Here is a 20,229-nt window from a genome sequence, read left to right as displayed (position 1 = left end):
CTTGTTTGCCGGGGAGTGCCGATGAACTCGGGACAAATTCGAATTTCAAATCAGATGGATGGGAGATGTGGGTCAGGCGAAAAAGAAGCATTCGCTGATTTGCATGGGATTCGCCACACACAGATTTATGTTGATGCATGCAACGCTGGCTGGCTGTTGCCTTTTCTTGGGGTGAATCACTTTTAATTAAGTTCTTTGTCCGGCTCACGTTGCGTATGAGCAATAATGCTGCGCCCTATGCCCGATATTGATTTCCAGTGGGGCACTCTTGATTATGATTATTTGTGCAGGGGGTAGGTTTAATCTTAGTGGCTTGAACTGCTTGCGGAAAAACATCCACCCCAGGGCTGATATCATCGCCGAGAAGCCGAGAGCCCCAGAACCCAAGCTCCAGCGCCTCGTTTTATGGTTAACCACCCCCGAAAAAACAGCTACAAAGGTGACCCCGACACACCCTGTTGGGCCACCCAGCCACCCCCCTTGGAAAATCTGGCCTGGAAAAGCCCTCCCTCCCCCCTCCAACCCCACTCATTACAACATTTTCCCCTGATTTTCCGATCCTGCTGCAGGAAAATGAGGAAAATCAGCACAAGCACAGCAAGTGGAAAAGTTAGGAGTGCCAGCGCACTGGAACCGAGGAAAAAGGAGGCCAGCGTGTCAGCGAGTCGCCAAAAAACAGTTGCAGAACCCGAATGAAAAACCCGTTTTCCCACCAACACAGAAGACCTGCTGGTTGGCCCACATTCACATTCACGTTCGCATTCGCCGTGTCGCTGTGGAAATTGGAAGCGAGTTTTCCCAGTTTCAAGAGGGGGGCCGTGCTGGGGTGTGGATACTACGAAACAGGTTGATTTTCCTGCTGACGCCGTTGGCCATTAGCCAAATGGGATTTCACACGCTTCCTTTGGGCTCCGCTCTGATGCGTTGCCTCACGTCATGGCCCAGTTGGAGTTGGCATCGCTGGAGTCGCTGGATTCGGTGCCTGTCAGCACCACCATCTATCCTATGCCATAAAACATACCCCACCATTCCGACCCGTGCACACAGGAAAAAATGATATATAATTCTTAATAATCCAGGTGAATTAGTACTTTGATGTATCTTTTTGATGAGTTAATGAGTTATTAATTCATACTTCTTTTCTATTCCATCCATCCCACGCCATATAACACCAACCACACTATTCCATCCTGTGCTCCAAAAAAAATTCCCCATAAATCTTATATTTGCGGGGTTATTAATACACTGCCATATATTTTTGATGAGTGAATAATATTACACTCCTACGCCTTATAGCATTCCACACCATCCCAACCCGTGCACAGAAGAAAAGTTCCAGATGAAGATTATACATTTCTATATCCTAAAATCATTTATCTTTTTTATCCCATCTACCCACGCCATATACCACACCAAAACAAAAATATATATTAAAAGTTCGGTGTAAATCTGGAATGTACATATATTCAGATGAGGTATTGCTATATCTTGTTCATGGCTTATTAATATAATTCTTCTTTTATTTTCATCATATCATATATGTTTATCATACATTCCATCATTCTATACCATCCCAATCCGTACATACATATATGAAAAGTTCGATGTAAATCTGGAATGTATATTCAGAAAGGTTATTGCTATATCTTTTTCAAGGTTTATTAATATAATTCTTCTTTTATTTTCATCATATCTTATTTTTATATCATACATTCCATCATTCCATACAACCCCGAACCCTACATATATGAAAAGTTCGATGTAAATCTTGAATATATATTCAGGAGTAGTATTGCTATATCTTTTTCATGGTTAAATAATATCATACTTCTATTATTTTTATCAAACCATATCATATGATATTATATCATATCATATATGTATATGTATTGATATATATATACATATCATATATCATATCATATCATGTCATATCATATCATATCATATCATTTTATATCATATCATATCATATCATATCATATCATATCATTTCATATCATATCATATCACATCATATCATATTATATCATATCATATCATATCATATCACATTATTTTTTCATATCATTTATTTTCTGTCTGTGTACTCATCCATCCCATCCGACCCCTCGACTGCCATCATCATCGTCATCCAGCTGCAGGCGGGATCAATTATTAAGGCGCCGCTCGGGATGTACGTATGTGCGACAACCTGATTGACAACCTGCTCAGAGGCTTTCAGCACGTCATTCGAATGGCATAAACTCATTCATGTTGGTAAATCGCTGGGGCTGAAATAATAGCCTAAAATGATTCTGTAGTTAATATAGACCTAAATATGCTTCACAAAACATGTGGTGTGTGGTCTATACATAGATTTGGGCCTAATAATAAATGTGGTTTTGTAGACATGTTTGGCATACATTTATGGATCAAACACAAAGCTTTGATGACTATAACTAAATATATTATTTAAATAAAGATTAAAATACATCAGATAATAATAATTATTGGTATCAACTTAAAATGTATAGCACGAACCATTCAAAGCGAAAAACTTAGAACTTGTCCATTATTCTTAGAACCATATAATCAAGATATACGAAACAAAGCTTTCGCTTTAGTTCTATACGTTCTTGACACGACATTCTACATAGTTGGGTGTGCGTGATCACATAGACACGCCAGAAGCAGTTAACCCAAATGATTCTTATCTAAATGAAAGCATTACTTACTGATAATTTCTGATATTCCCGGCTAATCCGAAGCAACTATTTACCATTGGGGTAAGCAGAGACCCTCAGATGCTTCGTTTTCCGCTGGTTAATTTGCAAAGCGGCGTTAATTATAATTAAAACAGGCGAACTAAATGAATAAACGTATAAATAGCATGTACATGACTATGGGCCAGAGTCATATCTATATGGCCTGGCACTACGAGTGCTCGCATGTGCAAATAAAACTATACTATATGTATATGTTTATATAGCCCAGTAAATAGACATATGAATATGTGGGGCTTATATCCCCGTTCGCATGGCCACAGATCGAGCGTGACACAATACAATTTGTGGCGCTTTGTTCTAAGCGCTTGAAACTCTTCGCTCTTCGCTTTCCCCTTTCCACCACCGATTTTCCCCCCTTTTCGGCACTGAGCAGACGTGACATAAGCTAAATTGTTTTAAATTTTGTTGAATCGCTTTCCCAATGACTGCCAAGCGTTCTCAGTACGATAAATTGGAACCGCTTGGCATGTCATGTGGTTGAGTGCTTGAGGGATTGCGATTGGGGGTGGTACTATCTGTGCTGAGGTCTGGGTCTTGTGGCCAACTCAGCCGCAGATAGAGAGATCTTTAAACGGTGGCCTATGCCTACACATGTGGGCTTTCCCAGTGGATAGTGCAGTGGATAATTGCGTACCGAATGGAGACGTCAGCTGACCAACCTTATAGATACACCATCCCCCCTTTCTTTCCCCAGACAAACAAACGCCTCTGATTAATGACAATTAGCTCGGATCGATGTTGTATCGACGGCCTCCAGTTTGGCCACATTTACAGACCGAAACACAAGCATTTATTTCCTCTAATTTGGGGCGACAAATGAGCTGACATCAACATAACAAGGCTGCACAATGCGAGGGGAATGAATGGTGTTGAAATCGAGTTGACATTAATTAATGTCCACTTTTGTGGATAATTGTAATTGTTCTTAGTGTGGTATTGTTGGGGTCAGGAAAGTATCAAATCTCTCGGAATTCATTAGGTACAATAACATGGTCTAACAAAATATTCTATTAAATGTTAGGTGTATAAAGTATTCTTAATTATCACAGTCATATTAAACTTCTTAGAGCCGTTTTCTCAACCGCAGGTTAAACTAAAAGTTAGGTTTAACTCCAGAATTCCATACGTTATCTATAGGTAACCTACACAGAAAAAACTATCCAAAAACATTTTTCTTGAATTGAGAACATTGTTCTTTGAACATTCGTTCTTGAATTGAGAACATTGTTCTTTGAACATTCGTTCTTGAATTGAGAACATTGTTCTTGAATTAAGAACAGTCGTTCTTGAATTAAGAACATTCGTTCTTAAAAACCCTGTAAGTACATTTTGATATCAATTTAAGAACGAAATGGTGAGAAGAGAAAAGTTAAATTCAGTTTATTTAACAACTTTTTGAGAAGTATATACTAAAGACTGAACTAATAGTTTACTTGTATATAAAAAGTACTTAAGTACCGCCAATTCAACTTGATTCGAGCAAAATAAAAACATTTTCAACTTAAGAATGTCGTTCTATTTTCAAGAACATTTTCAACTCAGATGAGAACGTCAGAATTTTTTCTATATATATGTATATAGATTTAAAAACAATTTACGACAAAAACGATCTTTGTTATAATAAAAAAAACAACTGGTAGATCTAAAACCTGATAAAATTGTTTCTTAATAGAAAAGCTTTATTAAAAAAATTATATTTATTTTAAAGAATTATAAAGATCTTAAAAAATATAAGTAGAACCTCATTGCTTCTCTTACTTATTTATCGGCCTTAGAAATAATAATTACTTTCTTCTGATACTTGTTTTTGGGCTTCCCACAAATCCCTGAATCGTGTCAATTTTAACCCACCTGGATTTTCTTGGGAGGCTTAACCCTTGGCCGCATCAAAAGCGAAAAGCTCAAAGCTCCAATGGAGTCAACGTCGAATTCAAAGCCAAGCGCAGGCCTCTCTAACCGCAATAAGCCCCATTAATCACACACACTCGGCACAAAGTGTTGTGTTCTGGGGCTGAAGTGCGGCTCAGAAACCGAATCCACAAATTTCAAACTGGCTGCCTTCAAGGCCAACTTCTTATTAAATGCCAAGATGTGAGTCGCCGAGTGGAAGCCGCACCGAAAAGTTGCAAGGGGCAGCTGAAGGACTGACTGGATTATAATTACACACCGACCAAAGATCAAGTAATATGGGCTGGGCCTTAGATACATAGTTCAGTTCTATTGGTTTATTGTAAAACTAGCTTTCAACGATCATCAAATGCAAGATGGCGTCATTTTCGCTTAGCAACTGATGTGGAATCATCCCGGATGGTTATGGTTGCTTGAAGAAGGGGTTCGGCTCGGGGGATGGGAATGTCTCCGCTAATGAGTAACAAGTATGGGCAGATACTACAGTCAGACATCCAGAATTCCAGCCATTTATATCTATCACATATTAGCTTAGAACTGCATGAGTAACAGGAAATAAATAACTGTGGTGTATACTTCAAAACTCTTGGGTCGTAAAATTATTATGATAAGGGCAGTTTCCAAATATTCTTAAGCTTTACTTCATTCTAGTTTATTCATGTCTGATGATGTTAAGCTATTATAATGACAACTTAGTACTTAAATTAAGTTTTCTTAAAAGTCTTGCAGTGAAATTACAATATGGTTTTATAACCCTGTAGTTCAGCTTCAAATTTTGTATTTGATTTATACATAGATCAGTTGGAACTGTCATAAGGAATCCATATAAAAGTAGCAAATATAATATTTGTGTGATTACTTCTAGCCAATCAATCACATGAGACTACCTAATATATCCCATTTTAAAACAGAAAAACAATCCAATTATTTCATAGATTTCTAATTTATTGAAGTTCTTCTTTACCACTTTTGGGCTTACCTAAATATAATATTCATAAAATGTAATTATAATACTTCAGCAATAATACATTTAGACGATATATTATGAATAAAAAAATTTAGATATGAAAATGTTATTAAAGTGATTATTAGTAATATAGGTTTTACTTAAAGGAGGGTTATTTGAAGGTTTATCTACCAGAAATGACTTTAGAAGGTTAAAGCCCACTAGTATTTTAATGTAACCATTTAATAACAAGATTATACTGAAAATCGCAATGTGTTAGTTCGAGTTATAGAAGTCGGACTGTAGATATAGCAGATCTGTTTGCTCTGATCGCCCGTCTCTTTCTGTCGCTTTGTTTGTCCGTTGGCTTTGTCTCGCTCTCAAGGTCAGCTGCTGCAGGCGTTAGAAAGAGACAGAGGAGCCTCGACTCCGGACTGCAAAGTCGAAGTTTCGAATGCAAAAAATAAATTATACATTGCGAATAGTAATAGTTATTGTGTGAATTTCCAAGGTCCACACAAATCGTTCTGCGAACGCAATTACCTCGAACACTGTGCATTCTACACTAATATAATATCTCTAATCGAGTTGTTGGCATGCCATTCCCCGTATATCTATATTTCCAAGCGAATGATTCGTATAACGAGCACCTGAAAAGCCAATTTATATAATTTTTGCAAAATAATTTCAGTGACGGCGGGAATTGCATCACCAGCAATTGCAATTCTTAGTCATAACGCTCATAACGCCTTAATTAATGGGAAAAATAAGTGCCAGCCAAAGTCCCATGACAAATGGAGATTGTTCAGAAGACTGGGGCCCCATTCTGCGGAATCGGAATATGATTCATTCCGTCGATAGAAACTTGATTTTCTACTTCTCCTTTTCGAAAAACTAGAAACATAATTCACACACAGGCACACACACACACCGATGCGTAGACATGCGTGTTTACGTAAGTTTCGCTTTTGTTGTACTTCGAATTTGCCTCTCCCTCTCTCGCTCTATTCCTCCGCCTCTTTGCCCACCGCCGTTCATTGTACAGTTTCATTTGCCTCCATACAACAATAATATATCATTCACTCTTGGCAACAGCAAAAAGACCAACAACAAGCACGCGCTGTCGTAACGGTTCTCGGCGCGCCCTCTCCCTCCCACCCGTTAGCTTTGCCCGTCCTCGTCCAAAACTTTTTGTGCCCGTGCGTGTGAGTGTGTGTGTGGAATGATAAAACATAAAACGTGTAATAAAGTGATTGGAGAGGAGAGGATAGAAGAGAGCACACTGGAAAGAGACGAACGGTTTCAGTTAAACTGCTGCTGCTGCTGGAAATATAGAGGGCATTTATTCATTTCAATTACAAACAAGTCTGCTTAATAAGTAGGCACAAAACTATGATTAATTCGTGGCACTCAGCTTTTGGTGATACGCCCGCAATTTGTATAGGAGAGAGAAAAAGACTGACTTCTTAATAAGCACAGTGAGTCCCCGTCTCGCTCCCACATGGGTTGCAGTACGTTACGTTGTGTGGCTGTGGCTGCGGTGATAAATAATGAAAACTAGTCCACACTGTTGTTGGGCTGGCGAAAAAACACACTCGCGGCCGCAAAAAATTCCATTAGATTGGCGCGAAGGAGAGGCGAAGCAAAGCGCGGAAAAAACGCGGCCAACTTTGTCCGCTGTGCAGCTGCAAATGACGCGAGTTGACGAAGCGAAACCAAGGCAACGGACTTGACGAAAGCCAAAACTGAACGAAGCGAAAGCGTTTCGTTAGAATTCACGCGTGCGTAGGTATGTGTGTGTGTCCGTGTCTGTTCCATAAAAAATATGACGTCGCCGGAGCTTTTGCGCTCTCTCTTTGAATTTGGGTGAAAAAATATGTATGTGTGAGGGTTTTTTTTTTCCGACTTGCCGTTTGTCTTCGTCTTCCGATAATGAAAAGCACACATTTACGGGGCCTTAGAAACACGCGAGCGGGCGGGCGAGCGAGACAGCAACAGCGGGCAGCGCCATTTGCAAGTTGCGTAATTGATTCGGAAAAAGAAATGTGTCATCCAGTTCCTGCTGCCGTCTCCCTCTTTTCTTTTTTTTTTTTTTTAATACGCCTTCTGCTCTTTACGTAATCGTAATCCGCGGCGATTGCTTTTGGCAATTTAAATTGTCTGGTTTCTTTAGTTGTTCCCGATTTATGGCTCTGCAGGCAAAGTTCACTGGGAAAACCACCACCAACTCAATCAACTCAACCGTCGCGACTATTTTCGACGTTAGCAACAGCGTAGGACGCGCTCGCCCTCTCTTTCTTTCTCTCTCTGCTGGCTGCGCTCTCCTTGGGGTTTTCCCATGCAGGGTTTTTGATATTACTTTATACTTTATACTTTGTGTTCGGCGTTTGGTGTTTTATATATTTCCAAACTTCAAGCGCTGAACCAACCGCACTGTTCGAATTTCGTTCGGCGAATGAAACCGCTGTTCGACGTTTCGTCGAGCCAAAATCGCTTCCAAGCGCGCGAGTGGAGAGTTGGCGTCGACGTCGGCGTTGTGGAGAGTTGCGCGCAAGTACAGTACAGCGCTATGTACTCCGCGCGAGTGCGAGCGAGAGGGCAGCGCGAAGCTTTCTGTTCTGTATATAAACGGCCTTATGTGCGTGTGTGTGTGTGTGTGTGCTGGTGCTGCTTTGTCGCTGACACACATTTGTTGTTGCTGGTTTTCCATTGAAGTGTAGCTTTGTGGCCCTGTCGCGCACTTTTGATGAAATTTTCCGCGTCTCGTTGTTTTTCCATTGAAACGGCAACGTAACCATGTAAATTACGAAAGATAAACCTGCAATCTAATTAGAAATCTGCATGTTGGCCAAAGAAAGTGGGTTAGTTTGATTAGTTGTAAGGCGCAGGCACATGTGAGTTCTTGGCTAAGCATGTGTGCAAAAGTGTGTCATCACTTGTTATGTGTGGGTTATATACTTTTGTAAGCACATATATATGTATGTATGTATATACCAGTTTTTCCACTGCACACACACACACAGAAAGTTCTTTGTGTACTAGTAAGTGCCAACTAGAAACGGAAAACTGAAAACTGGGTTATTGGCGCGCGAATCTTTTGCGAATCTTGCCTCTTCCCCCTTCTTCTTCTCTTTCCCTTTCCCATTCCCGTTCTCCTTCCATTTTCCACTTGGCACGCAAAGCTGCAGCTGCACCGTTGTTTTTGTTTCTGCTTCCAATTCTTTTCTTTTTTTCTTTTTTCGGTTGCCTGGCAACGGTATCCCAGGGGGCGGACTTGGAAAAGAGGCGAAAAGCGGAAATTGATGCAATTTTTGGGATCTTCGCGATGACGACATCAGAGGCAACAACAAAAAAAAAAACACATCCAAACCAGTTCGAAAGCGAAACAAATTTTCGGCGATGACGCCACAATTGCCTTTTGCGTTTTATGTATGTTTTTATGCTCGAAAATTAAAAGCCACACGGGAGCAAAACGAGAAACTCAAAGAAAAGGCAAAAGAAAGCTGGCAAGAGCGCTATTGCCATCCCGCTCGCTCTGCAGACGTGCGTTGCATGTGATTTCTTTTAATTTTCGTCTCTGTTTACGTTTACTTAACCACAAAACAGAAACCGAAAAAGACCAGAAAATCTCGTCGGTCTTTTTTTGGGTTAAAAGTTAATGCGCTCCAGGCACGAATCTCTTGTTCTTTTGGTCTCTTTGGTTCTTCCCCCAAATCTTCGCAGACTGTCTTTCAATTACTCCGAACACGCACAAACGGTTTACGGAATTACAATTCCATTTCAGATCTTTTAATTTATATATTTTAAAAAAAAAATTTAATTTTTATGAAAATACTTCAATCTTTTGTAGAATTGGTCAATTTTAAGTAATGAAAGTAAGACTGCTCGTGAAAAAACCTATCAAAAACAATGGAATTTCAAATAAAGTTTTCCAAAAATAGGATGATTCTGTTTTTGGTTCCTCCAAAGAATCATCCAATTGCTTTCAATGTATTCTATCAAAGAGAATCTTGAATCTTTAAAAATTATTTTTATTAATATTAGAATTTCAATGGAAATACTTAGTTTTTTTGTAGAATTGGTCCATTTTAAGTAGTGAAAGTAAGACTGCTCTTGGAAAACCTATGAAAACACTAGAATTTCAAATAAAGTTTTCCAAAAATAAGACGATTCTGTTTTTGTTACCCCCAAAGACTCATCCAATTGTTTTCAATGTATTCTACCAAAGAGAATCTTGTCAAAAAAAACGATCTTTCTCGAGCATTTTCTGTAGTTCTACTGGGTACCCATTTTTAAACAGGTTTCTCTAATCCCACAACATAACCACTTTTAATTGGAGGCGAGCTACAGCCTTGTGGACTGAGCTTTTGAACTTTAAATTCTAATCCATCAGCTGGGTACTGGGGTCTGGGGTCTGGGAACAAAAAGTCGTACACCTTGAAAACCCCACACGTATTAGCGACTAATTAGAGAGTCCGTTGCCGAGAATAACTAGAAAAAATCGATGTCGAGTCGAATGATACAGCTGAGAGCGTTCGTTAGTTTCTGTAATTTTATGCAATTATAGTGCCTGCAGGTCGGCCGCTTGCCAATAGCTATTAATATTTAATGGTTGCTGCCCCGACATCTGCATCTGGCATCTGGTTGGACTTTAAACAGATGTGATTTGGTTGGGGGTATGGGGCGATGTCGATAGAAGTAATGCCAGTGCTTGTTATCAGTAGGCCGACACTATGAGGTCGAAATTCCATTACTAAAAGTTTATATTTGGATCGTACTTGTTTCTTAAGTTTTTACAACGATCTAAACAGTCTGGCATTGGTATCATCTAATCATTTCACAATAATATAACATAACTTTCTCTGGATGTATATTTTTTATATTGCAGGATTACCATGAAATACCAAAACAAATCTTTTCCTGCACTATAAAGTCCTTTTAATTGATTTTGTATTACAAAAAGAAATCATAGAACAGTTTTGGTCCAACTTTCAAACGAAATGTCATAAAAAAGCCTTTGGAAAGTTGCCATATGAGTCACTCAAATGCGATTTCCGTAACGAAAAGTCAACATACTTCCCATTTTTATGTGTCAGATGATTCAATCTAGAGATTCCCGTCTGTTTTTCGTTACTTACTCGGTTCAGAATTTTCAGGAACTGGTTTATCAGCCAACTGATAAGCGAAATCGCGCGCTACACACCCATACACTCGCCACCGCGTGAGCAACGCGTCTAATGCCAGCGGATCAAGATTGGCGAATGCCCCATCGGACTCCAACTCGCTTTCAGCTCGGCCAAAAATCGTTTCTATATGCGTAGCACGGAGCACGGAGCATGGAGCCCACAGCCCACAAAAGCCCCAGCACATGGCCATAAAAGTGTACATAAAGTTAAGTTCTGTATAAGCTTTTTTATGTACTTCAATGGGTGGGCGAGGAGCGTAGGGGAGTTACGGCTTTTGGGGTCTTTGGGGGTGTGCCAGTGTGTAGGTCACCGAGGCACGGCGCCGACGTCGACGTCGCTGCTCACGGGGCCCCCAAGATGTCTGCGGCAGAATCTCAGACCTCGAAAAGCCCCATTTAACGCATACAGCTTGTGAGGGAAACGCTCTTGAATGGAGGAGCTCTGAAACTTGGGACTGGGACTGGGAATTGCGCACAAAAGGCGGAAAAACTTGCCAAGCTGCTGCGCAGTTGATAAGAAAAATGAAAACTTAGCCACTTCCAGGCGATACAAGTTCTAGTGTTTCCGCCTTCGCATTGATTAGGCCAGTGGTGGGTCCCAAAGGGGGTTACCGCGTTTGAGTTCCCTAAAATGATTGCAAGTTATAAGGCACTAAAATTCAAATCTGAGCTAATCCTAATTCCCATCTGGCTTTCGGTATTCCTGACAAACAAATGCCGATGCAACTCCATTGTATCACCACTTCCCGAAAAAATATCGAATCACCCCTGGGCTTTTTCCCGCCTCAAAACCTCAAAACCTCCCTGGAAAGTCGGATGGTATTGCGCATGTTTCTACATTCTTTCGCAGTTTCCTTTTGTGAAACAATTCGCCCTGCATATAGAACATATAGGGGCAGAAAATGTCTCTTTGTTTCTTTATGTTACCTGGTGGCCAAAGAATTTTTCATTAGAATGATAACTTGGCAAGAAATTGCGTCTTATCAAGGGGGCTTCCTCTTCCTTTGTTTACTTTTTCCTTTCTCCGAATGCAATTGCGTTGATAGGGGAGGGTATTTTGAAACAGAACCAGTTTGCTGACATTTGCATATACGAGTAGGTTCCCTTGTAAAATAGGTTTTATAATTTATGGCTTGATAGCCCAGTTCAGAAAGTTCAGTTTGTAATGCATGTAATCAGCTAGTTTCATTAACTGTTGCATGTAAATGGGAAAGAGCCTTACGATAAAGCATGCAAATGGCTTAATGAATATTCGTATGGGTTATAAAACTTTAGAATCATACTATTCCTATCCCGATTAATGGAATTATATCTTAGATTTTTTTTTAGAAAAGTTATGAAAAGATGTTCAGTGTTCAGTATGTAATGCATGTAATCATCTCGTTTCATTAACTGTTGCATGTAAATGGAAACGAGCCTTCCGATAAACCATACAAATGGTTGAATTAATATTTGTATGGGTTCTAAAACCTAAGAATCATACTACTAATGGGTTTATATCTTAGATATTTCTTTGCAGTCATGAAAAGGTTTTCAGAGTTCAGTATGTAATGCATGTAATCAGCTCGTTTCATTAACTGTTGCATGTAAATGGGAAGGAGCCCTATGATAAACCATACAAACGATTTAATGAATATTTGTATGGGCTATAAAACTTCAGAATCATACTGTATCTATCCCGCTTAATGGATTTATATCTTAGATATTTTTTTTAGCAAAGTCATGAAAAGATTTCTGAAGATACATACTCTTAGATACTGTAACTGGTCTATTAACTATTACTTCTAATAAACAAACAATCTACCTATTAACGACCAATTTAGAGATACTTGTTTGACAGGGCTAAATTTCCTGGCCGCAATCTTGGCCAAAGGCAAACAATCTGCGTCTAATTGGTAACCAAAGAGCTCGTTGCCTCTGAAATAAATATAATTAGAAGGTTTTTTCAGCGTTTGAATTACGGATTTAGGGTATGAGTTTTCCGTGCCAGTGAGCTTGGGGTGGGGAAATTCCCTCAGGTCAGGTAGAGGTTGCGAAAAATGTAAACCGAAACGGATTCCAGGGGATGAGAAGGTCGTTTGCCCTGGGAGTGAGAGTCCGGGAATCCGTGACACGGAATTTCCATTTGGCTCCCCGCATTTCCCGGCTGTGTGCGTCGTTAATGAAGGCATTTGAACCAAACAAGTTGCAGTTCCCCTACTTTGAAAGAGGAAACCCGAAAAGACTGAAGAAACCGAAACTCCGACTCCGGAAAGTCGTCGTCCAAAAAATGGAAAGAAGAAAGCAAAGGGCGGCCGACGCAGACACACAGCGACAATGCAGCTAAGTAAACAAAAAGAGGGAGCCGAGGGAGAACAGGAGGGGAGGGGAGGGACGCGGAGAGAGAGAGCGAAGAAAGGAAAACATTTACAAAAGAAAGTTCAATGAACCGGTGTGCCAGCTACTTCACTTATGAGCCCTGGATGGTGATGACGTCTTGAGGTTGAATTTCAAACCAATATTTCAAACACCCAGAAACGCAGAAGTGTCGGCGTCAGTGACCGCTGATTTCCCTCCTTCCACCCACTTTTCAGAATTCGAAAACTACTCCCAAACTGAGATCGGTTTACTCAAGCTGGAGAAGAAAGCTAAACCCTGTTCTAGGAAAACCCATCTGACAATTTGATATATGTACTTTCTAGGAACCGAAAGAATAACACTTATTTGACGATAGAAAGTTAAAAAGGAAATTATATCTTCAAATTCAAACATGACAATTTGATATACAATCCGGGAACCGAAGGAATAACACTTATTTGATGATAAAAAGTTGAAAAGGAAGTAATATCTTAAAATTCAAACATGACAATTTGATTACATTCCTGGAAACGATAGAATAACACTTATTTGACGATAAAAAGTTAAACAGAAAGTACATTATATCTTAAATTTTTAACATTGAGAGTTACTTAATCTAAAAATTAAGGTTGACAACAAGATGGAAGATTTCCATTTTGAAGTTCTTAGTTAATCTTAGGCTTGGTAAAAGTTTTTTTTACATATTCATTGAGTTCCCCTAGCTTTCTCTGTAAAGAAAAGGATCTTTTTTGATCTTTCACCATTTACTGCTAATCTTAAAGTTAAGTTTTAAACAGTTATGGTAGTTATAGCTTTCAACTAAAACCAAACATTAAAAAAGGCTAAGTAATGGAAGAATTGAAGAGTTTTTAATATTAGGAATTGGATATTACCTTTACTGCTTAGTAGTGGATTCCTTTTTTAAATACTTTTCAAACCATATTGTAAAAATATGAATTATTTTGGTAATTTGTATGTTAAAACAAAGTTTTAGGATATGAAATTCATATACATTTGTACATACATAATAGTAACTACATTTAACATGTATGTACATATGTATGTATGTACAATATATGTATGAACAATGTACAATGTACACATGTGCGTACTAATGTACATGCATATGTATGTATGTATGAGCAATGTATAATGTATGATGTATAATGTATTAAACTGTAGTTACATACGTACATACATATGCACATAAAGTTAAACATTTGTTTAACAAAAACAAGGGTACTAAGCGACCGGCCTCATCTGTTTGGTGTTTGAAGCGCTGGCATGCTGCTAAAATTTATCAATAAACAATCAAACAAACTTATGTGTGTATGTACAGCTACAAAAAAACACGAAGAAACGAGAACCACCGCTGTATTTTTGCAGGCATGAATGTATGTCGGTTGTATGTACATGTGTACATACCATGAGTGTAGTCAACATTTGATCTAGAGGGGGTCGTTTAACAAATACAACTTTCTTCATAGCCCAACAAAACCAACAAAATAAACTGAATGTTCAATTTCATAACAGCTAAAACATTTGTAACGGCACGCAGTTGACCCCCTTTTTCCGTGCCCGACTACGCCCTTGGTACATACGCTGTTCGTTGAGTTTGCGAAGCCGACTACGAATGAACGAAACAAAAACGATGAAGAATAGAACGCGATGAAACCGAGACGAAAACCGTACATATGTATGTATGCGTCGGTTTGTGTGCGGCGAGGGACGGGAGAGAACAACGCGCCTGTTGCAAAATTCAGTGCAGCACTCTGATTCGTGACGAAAGGATGTACGCCCGGTTGTAGACGAATGAATCCGTGTACATCATCGCCCCCGCAGATGCCACGTGGCTCTGGATCTGTGGACAACTCGACCCTGGAATCGCACGGCCTGCAGCTGCTCGAGATGGCTGGAAAGGAGGACTACGAGGAGCTGCGCGAACTTCTCCAGTCCTGGGATGTTGCAGATCTGCTGCCCCACCTTCAAGGTATGTATGTATGTATGTACGTACTTATGTACAGCATGTAAACAAACCAAAACAGAAGCGCCGATAAAGAGCGGTCGAGAAAAGAGCGCGACTTTAACCCTTAGTGTGTTGCTGCGGGTTAATTGTAAACTTTAGTATTGTTGAGTTGAGATCTAGCCATTCATTTTTTGTAAGTATTATAAATAGATTATATGCTAACAAACCTTTCTAGTCTGGTTACAATGTTTTGTAAAAATAAATTATGATATAAAATTTTTTTTTACTGTTTTAAGTATCACTGGAAATTGGATGTTAAAAAAAGGATCAATGAATAAAAGTTCAATTCATTTTTTGTAACTATTATAAATAGATTAAATGCTAACAAACCTTTCTAGTCTGATTGCTATGTTTTGTAAAAATAAATTATGATATTAAATTTTTTTTTACTGTATTAAGTATCACTGGAAATTGGATGTTAAAAAAAGGATCAATGAATAAATTTAAATATTATTGTTTTGACAGATTTTGGATAGTCTTGTTTTTATTAAGGATAAACTTTTTAAAAATTGTATTCCGCTAGTTATGGACCTTGAAAATCATTACATTTACATTACTATACATAATGCTATAAATGATAATCATTACGTTAAGTAACTTTCCAAAGTTAATAGCTATTCCTTTTAAACAAATTGCAAAAGTAGCCTAAGAATGTTGGGTTTAAATGGTTAAAAAAAATGTTTTTGAAGATAAAAGTACCATAGATTGGGATGCTTGATAATTATTAAGAGATATCCTAGTATTCAGCCTAGAAAATCTATTGATGACTATTTTCCAAACTGTTTTCCAGATGAGGCCATCAACGTAGACGAGCTGCAGATGATTAAACGTCATCACCTGTCCGAGCTGCTGCGGAACTTTCGCTTTGGGACCCGCATTCGCTTCGAGCACCACTTGGAGCGATGGCGCCGCTGGCTGAATGTGCCGCTGCAGGGCGTGCAGGGTCAGGGGTCGGGGCACTGCACAGGTTGCCGCTGCCAGGAGGTTCACACCCAGTCCCAGGCGCAGTCCCATTTCCCTGGGCAGAACCCCGCGGATGTGGACCATCCATCCGAGCAGGAAGATATACCAAAAACCGAGGATCCTGCCAAGACAATACCTGCGGAATCGCTGGTGGCCCTCGGTCAGCCCAGGACAATGCCCGTTCCCTTTCCAATGCCCATTGTTCAGCCGCCAGCGCAGGCTGTCAACGACATGATAGTGGTTAAGCACGAGCATACGATGGCGATGCAGCCTTCCACTAGGTTAGTGGATAGTGGATCAGGCCCTGGCTCTTCGACAGGAACACCAGCCTGCAAGGAGGAATCCATTGCAGCTGCTGACCATGAAGTCAGCATTCTGGGCATCCTGCGAGCCTCGGGCCCGAAGGCCCAGCACCTGATGGAACGTATTGGACACAACGAGCCCCTTGATGCTGTGCAGCGGCTGTTGCTCATCCAGCTAGTGTGCAGTTTCTACGAGGAAAACCAGTTGCACCTGACCCTGCAGCGGAGTCACCTGCTGGAAAACGAGATCCTGGAGCTGTTCCCGCAGGAGCAGCTACATTTTTACCGCACCGAGAGGCGGGGTAAAATATACGTGAGATTTACCAACATGAAGAGGAGCAAGAGGCTGAGTTCCTCGCGCCAGGAGCTCAAACGCCGCCGTTCCGAACTGGCAAGACCAACGCCGGCGGGTGAAGGACCTGGACATGTTGTCAATGCGTCCTACTCCGGTGAACCAATCTCAAGTCCCGACCGCTCCGATTGAGCCTGTTTTTATAAGCCCTAAGGCAGCTAATCCAAATACCTAATTGTACGGCTAATCCTAGGCTAAGCTATCTCATTGATGTGTAAATTCTGTATGTTATCTCTGTGTACCGAACGATGTATAGGGTATTTTGCGGGTCGACTCGATCCGCCGACTGACGGAACTAAATCGAAACTGATTTTGGTTACATGCGCTGTTTTTCTTGAATTGGGGGGGGCTCTGTAGTGTTCTGGCTGAAAAAAGTGATTACATCAGCGGCGAAAATAGCCGGACGACGGCGTGTTAACAATCGGCAAACACGGCAAGCGCGGCCAGCGACTTGCTAGATACTTTGCTGACTAACTGCAAAGTGCGGCCAGCAGTTAACCGCACTGTGGAAAAAAGTAGAACATCAATTTCAGAACTCTATTCTGGTTCTCCAATAAATGTCTTGGATTTGTAGATATTCTTTTTGAGCATTTTTATAGCAATGGTGTGAGTTAAACTTCATGAAGATACTTTTATTGTACATACCTAGCATCAGATAGTTTTTAAGACACGAATGTAGATGTTTTAAAATTTATCTATACTTTTTCGTTTATCCCAAGAGTTAAAAAGTATAATATTTTTGAGCCTAACACCTTGAAAATAATTTTGTATCTTTGAGATACTGTTGATTTTATTGTTCTCTGTGTGAAAGATACGTGATGGCAGAGGGGCGTTTACGGTCGAAACTAATTAATTAAGTTGCTCGCTTAGCGCTGCGCTTTCATTGCTTTTTGTCAGACATTCTGGTCTTTTCGATTCTCCAGTTTCGCCGCACATGTTCGCTGCTAATTGCCCTTTATCAGTGTCGCGCCGGAGAGCAAACAAAACTATCTGCGGGCCCCAAAAGATAGCGTGTAATTGCCTTTCGTGGCTCAAATTTAGCTTTCAGCTTTTAGCCAGCCCCTCCAGTGGGCGGTGATTTTCAGCATTTTCGCATTTTCAGCATTGTTCGATTCCGCAGCTAGCCGCATTCCAATAGATCTCTCAGGAACCCCTTCATTTTTTTGTTGTATTTTCAATTGTTCTGTGCATGTATCTGATGGATATGCCGTAGTAAATAGGTCGCCAGCCACATGGCAACAAATGTCGCCCGCTACAAGGCTACAAACTATTTCATTGTGAGCTTTGTTGGCGGCAAAAGCTCCCTATATACTTCGTATCTGCAAGATACTTTTTACATTTTCCCTGCTTTAATTACACAAATTCTGGTTTATTACACACGATCGGGGTTCTACAGATACATATATATGAATGTTTGTATATCAGACCCACTCTGGGTGAGTAATGCTGTACTTGTTTCGTTTATCTTATCTAGGTTTTGAGCTTTTTCAGCCGCCTCTTCTGCTCGTACCACTCTTTTTTTCCGCTTTTTTCTATGGCATCCAAATAGCTGGACAGGCAACTCACACAGATACACTTTTTCGAGTGGGGAAAGTAGGTCAATTACACGTGTCATGTGTGTGTATGTACATCTGTATTTTGTATTTTGTATTTTGTATCTGCGGCATACGTTTGTACATAGGGGGTTTTATGCTTGGCCAGCATAATCAAACAAGCGCTTTGTTGTCGCTTCTTCGTGGCCCGATCAAAAGTCTACTTCATGCCCAGTTCTCCATTCTCCATTCTTTGTTTTCTCTTTTTTTTTTCTCACTCTCTGGTTTCTTTTCTAGGCCAAAACGCTGCATTGGAATGGGCGTTCTTCTTGTTTATCTTTTGTGGAGTTTTATGGACGGAAAACTCGGACCGAAGATAAACCCGCTAGATGATAAATTGGGGGCACTCTATGTGGTGCTTTACAAAGAAGAGATTGGGAAATGGTCAGATTTTGTTTTTAAATCTCTAGGAACAGCTTAAAATTCGAAATGGAATCATAGAATCTTCAGAAAATCACTATTATAAATTACTATTATTAATCACTATAAATTGTGTTATCTACTTCTTCCATTTAAATTAACTTTCAAAAGGTATAGTATGAAATTAGCTTTCAATAGGTATAGGATTCTTAGCAACATGGAAATTAACTTTCAAAATGTATAGCATTCTTAGATACTGTAACATTTGAACGACAAAGATACATTTATTGGGTCACAATTAAAGTTACTTCAAGACACTTACAAATTATAATTAAGAAAACCTTGAACTAAATTGTATGTATTTTGAAAGTCTTTTTCTTGGTTCTTCCTCAGTAAAAATAGTCCTCTCAAGAACTCCTTTGGAGTGTAATTTTCCCGTATGGAAAGGAAAGGACGTTGAAAGGACAAGGAAACCATTGGAATGTGCGGGGGTGGTTACAACTTGTATATATACATACTGCGAATGGCGCAATTTGGTCGGGGGGTTGGGTTGGGCTGCGTTGGGCGGGTGAGATAAAAAAGCGCCGAACTACTATATGCCCGCAAATTGGGTCAATCGATAAAAGAGGCAGCGACGGAGGCGTCGGCTGTGGCACATGCGCCCAAAAGGGGCGGTGGGTGGGTGGGTGTGGTGCGGTTCGGTGCCCAAGGAGCTTTTCCATCGTTTTTCCTTTTTCCGAGAGCCTGTTGTTGGTAATCCAATTGTAGGTGGGCCAGAAGCGTTCTAAATATATATGGGCCCCATGTAATGTACATTACACATAGGAGTCATGTGTCTTATATACAGAGCCGCATACATATATATGGTATACCCTTCCTGCGTTACATGGCTCGCAATATGGATTACATCACACGAGGTTCTGCAGCCCGGTTCTGTGTGTGTGTGTGTGCGACTTTTAATATTTTATAGGGCAGCTGTCACTGCTCCACTTGCCACCCCCCAAAAAACCCTCTGGAAAACCCCAAAATACCACCCGTCGCACCCACTAAATGCGGCCTCGTAAAGCGGAGTTTGTCGTTCCAAGCTGATAAAATAAATAAGGGAGCCGTAATGAATGTTTTTCTTCCAGGGCTGATTAAATTTTTGCCAGCAATTCTAAATATTTTATCCCACAAGAATGTTAAACATTGCGGCTGGCAAAAGTTTCACTGGAACTTGTAACTTTATTCTCAGCGGTCTAAAATTGATTTTGTAAGTGCTGTAGGCCATTTTACATTACAAGTGGCTTAGAGGGGAAACATTTTGTTCTTCCTTGTAGTTTTCTATGCAGGATTTTGTATTGTATATGTATAATTGATACCATAAAAAGGCTTTTAAGTTGGTATTGGCTCTAAAAATAACTTAATAAGCTGCCTTTGTCATAAACTTTGTCCATTAAATGCTTTCTTTTTTCTTGAGGTACAGACTTTGGATGCATATTCATACATTT

At 40.0% G+C, this 20,229-nt stretch overlaps 1 protein-coding gene across 2 annotated transcripts; it reads left to right on the top strand.

Moving 5' to 3' along the window:
• The first annotated feature begins 8,082 nt into the window (after positions 1–8,082).
• Positions 8,083–17,106, top strand: LOC119550679. 2 transcript variants are annotated; one of them, XM_037859540.1, is made up of 3 exons: positions 8,083–8,483; positions 14,678–15,134; positions 15,961–17,106. In XM_037859540.1, exons 2-3 carry the CDS (start codon positions 14,957–14,959, stop codon positions 16,917–16,919), a joined length of 1,137 nt encoding a protein of 378 aa, XP_037715468.1. In that variant the 5' UTR covers positions 8,083–8,483; positions 14,678–14,956; the 3' UTR covers positions 16,920–17,106. The 2 variants fall into 2 exon arrangements, with proteins under 2 accessions (XP_037715468.1, XP_037715467.1); XM_037859539.1 differs by lacking the exon at positions 8,083–8,483 and having other exon boundaries at positions 14,460–15,134.
• Positions 17,107–20,229: the final 3,123 nt, after the last annotated feature.

The sequence above is a fragment of the Drosophila subpulchrella genome, chromosome 2R (assembly GCF_014743375.2).
Source record: "Drosophila subpulchrella strain 33 F10 #4 breed RU33 chromosome 2R, RU_Dsub_v1.1 Primary Assembly, whole genome shotgun sequence".
NCBI classification, from domain to species: domain Eukaryota; kingdom Metazoa; phylum Arthropoda; class Insecta; order Diptera; family Drosophilidae; genus Drosophila; species Drosophila subpulchrella.
This window is presented reverse-complemented; position numbering and strand designations above follow the sequence as displayed.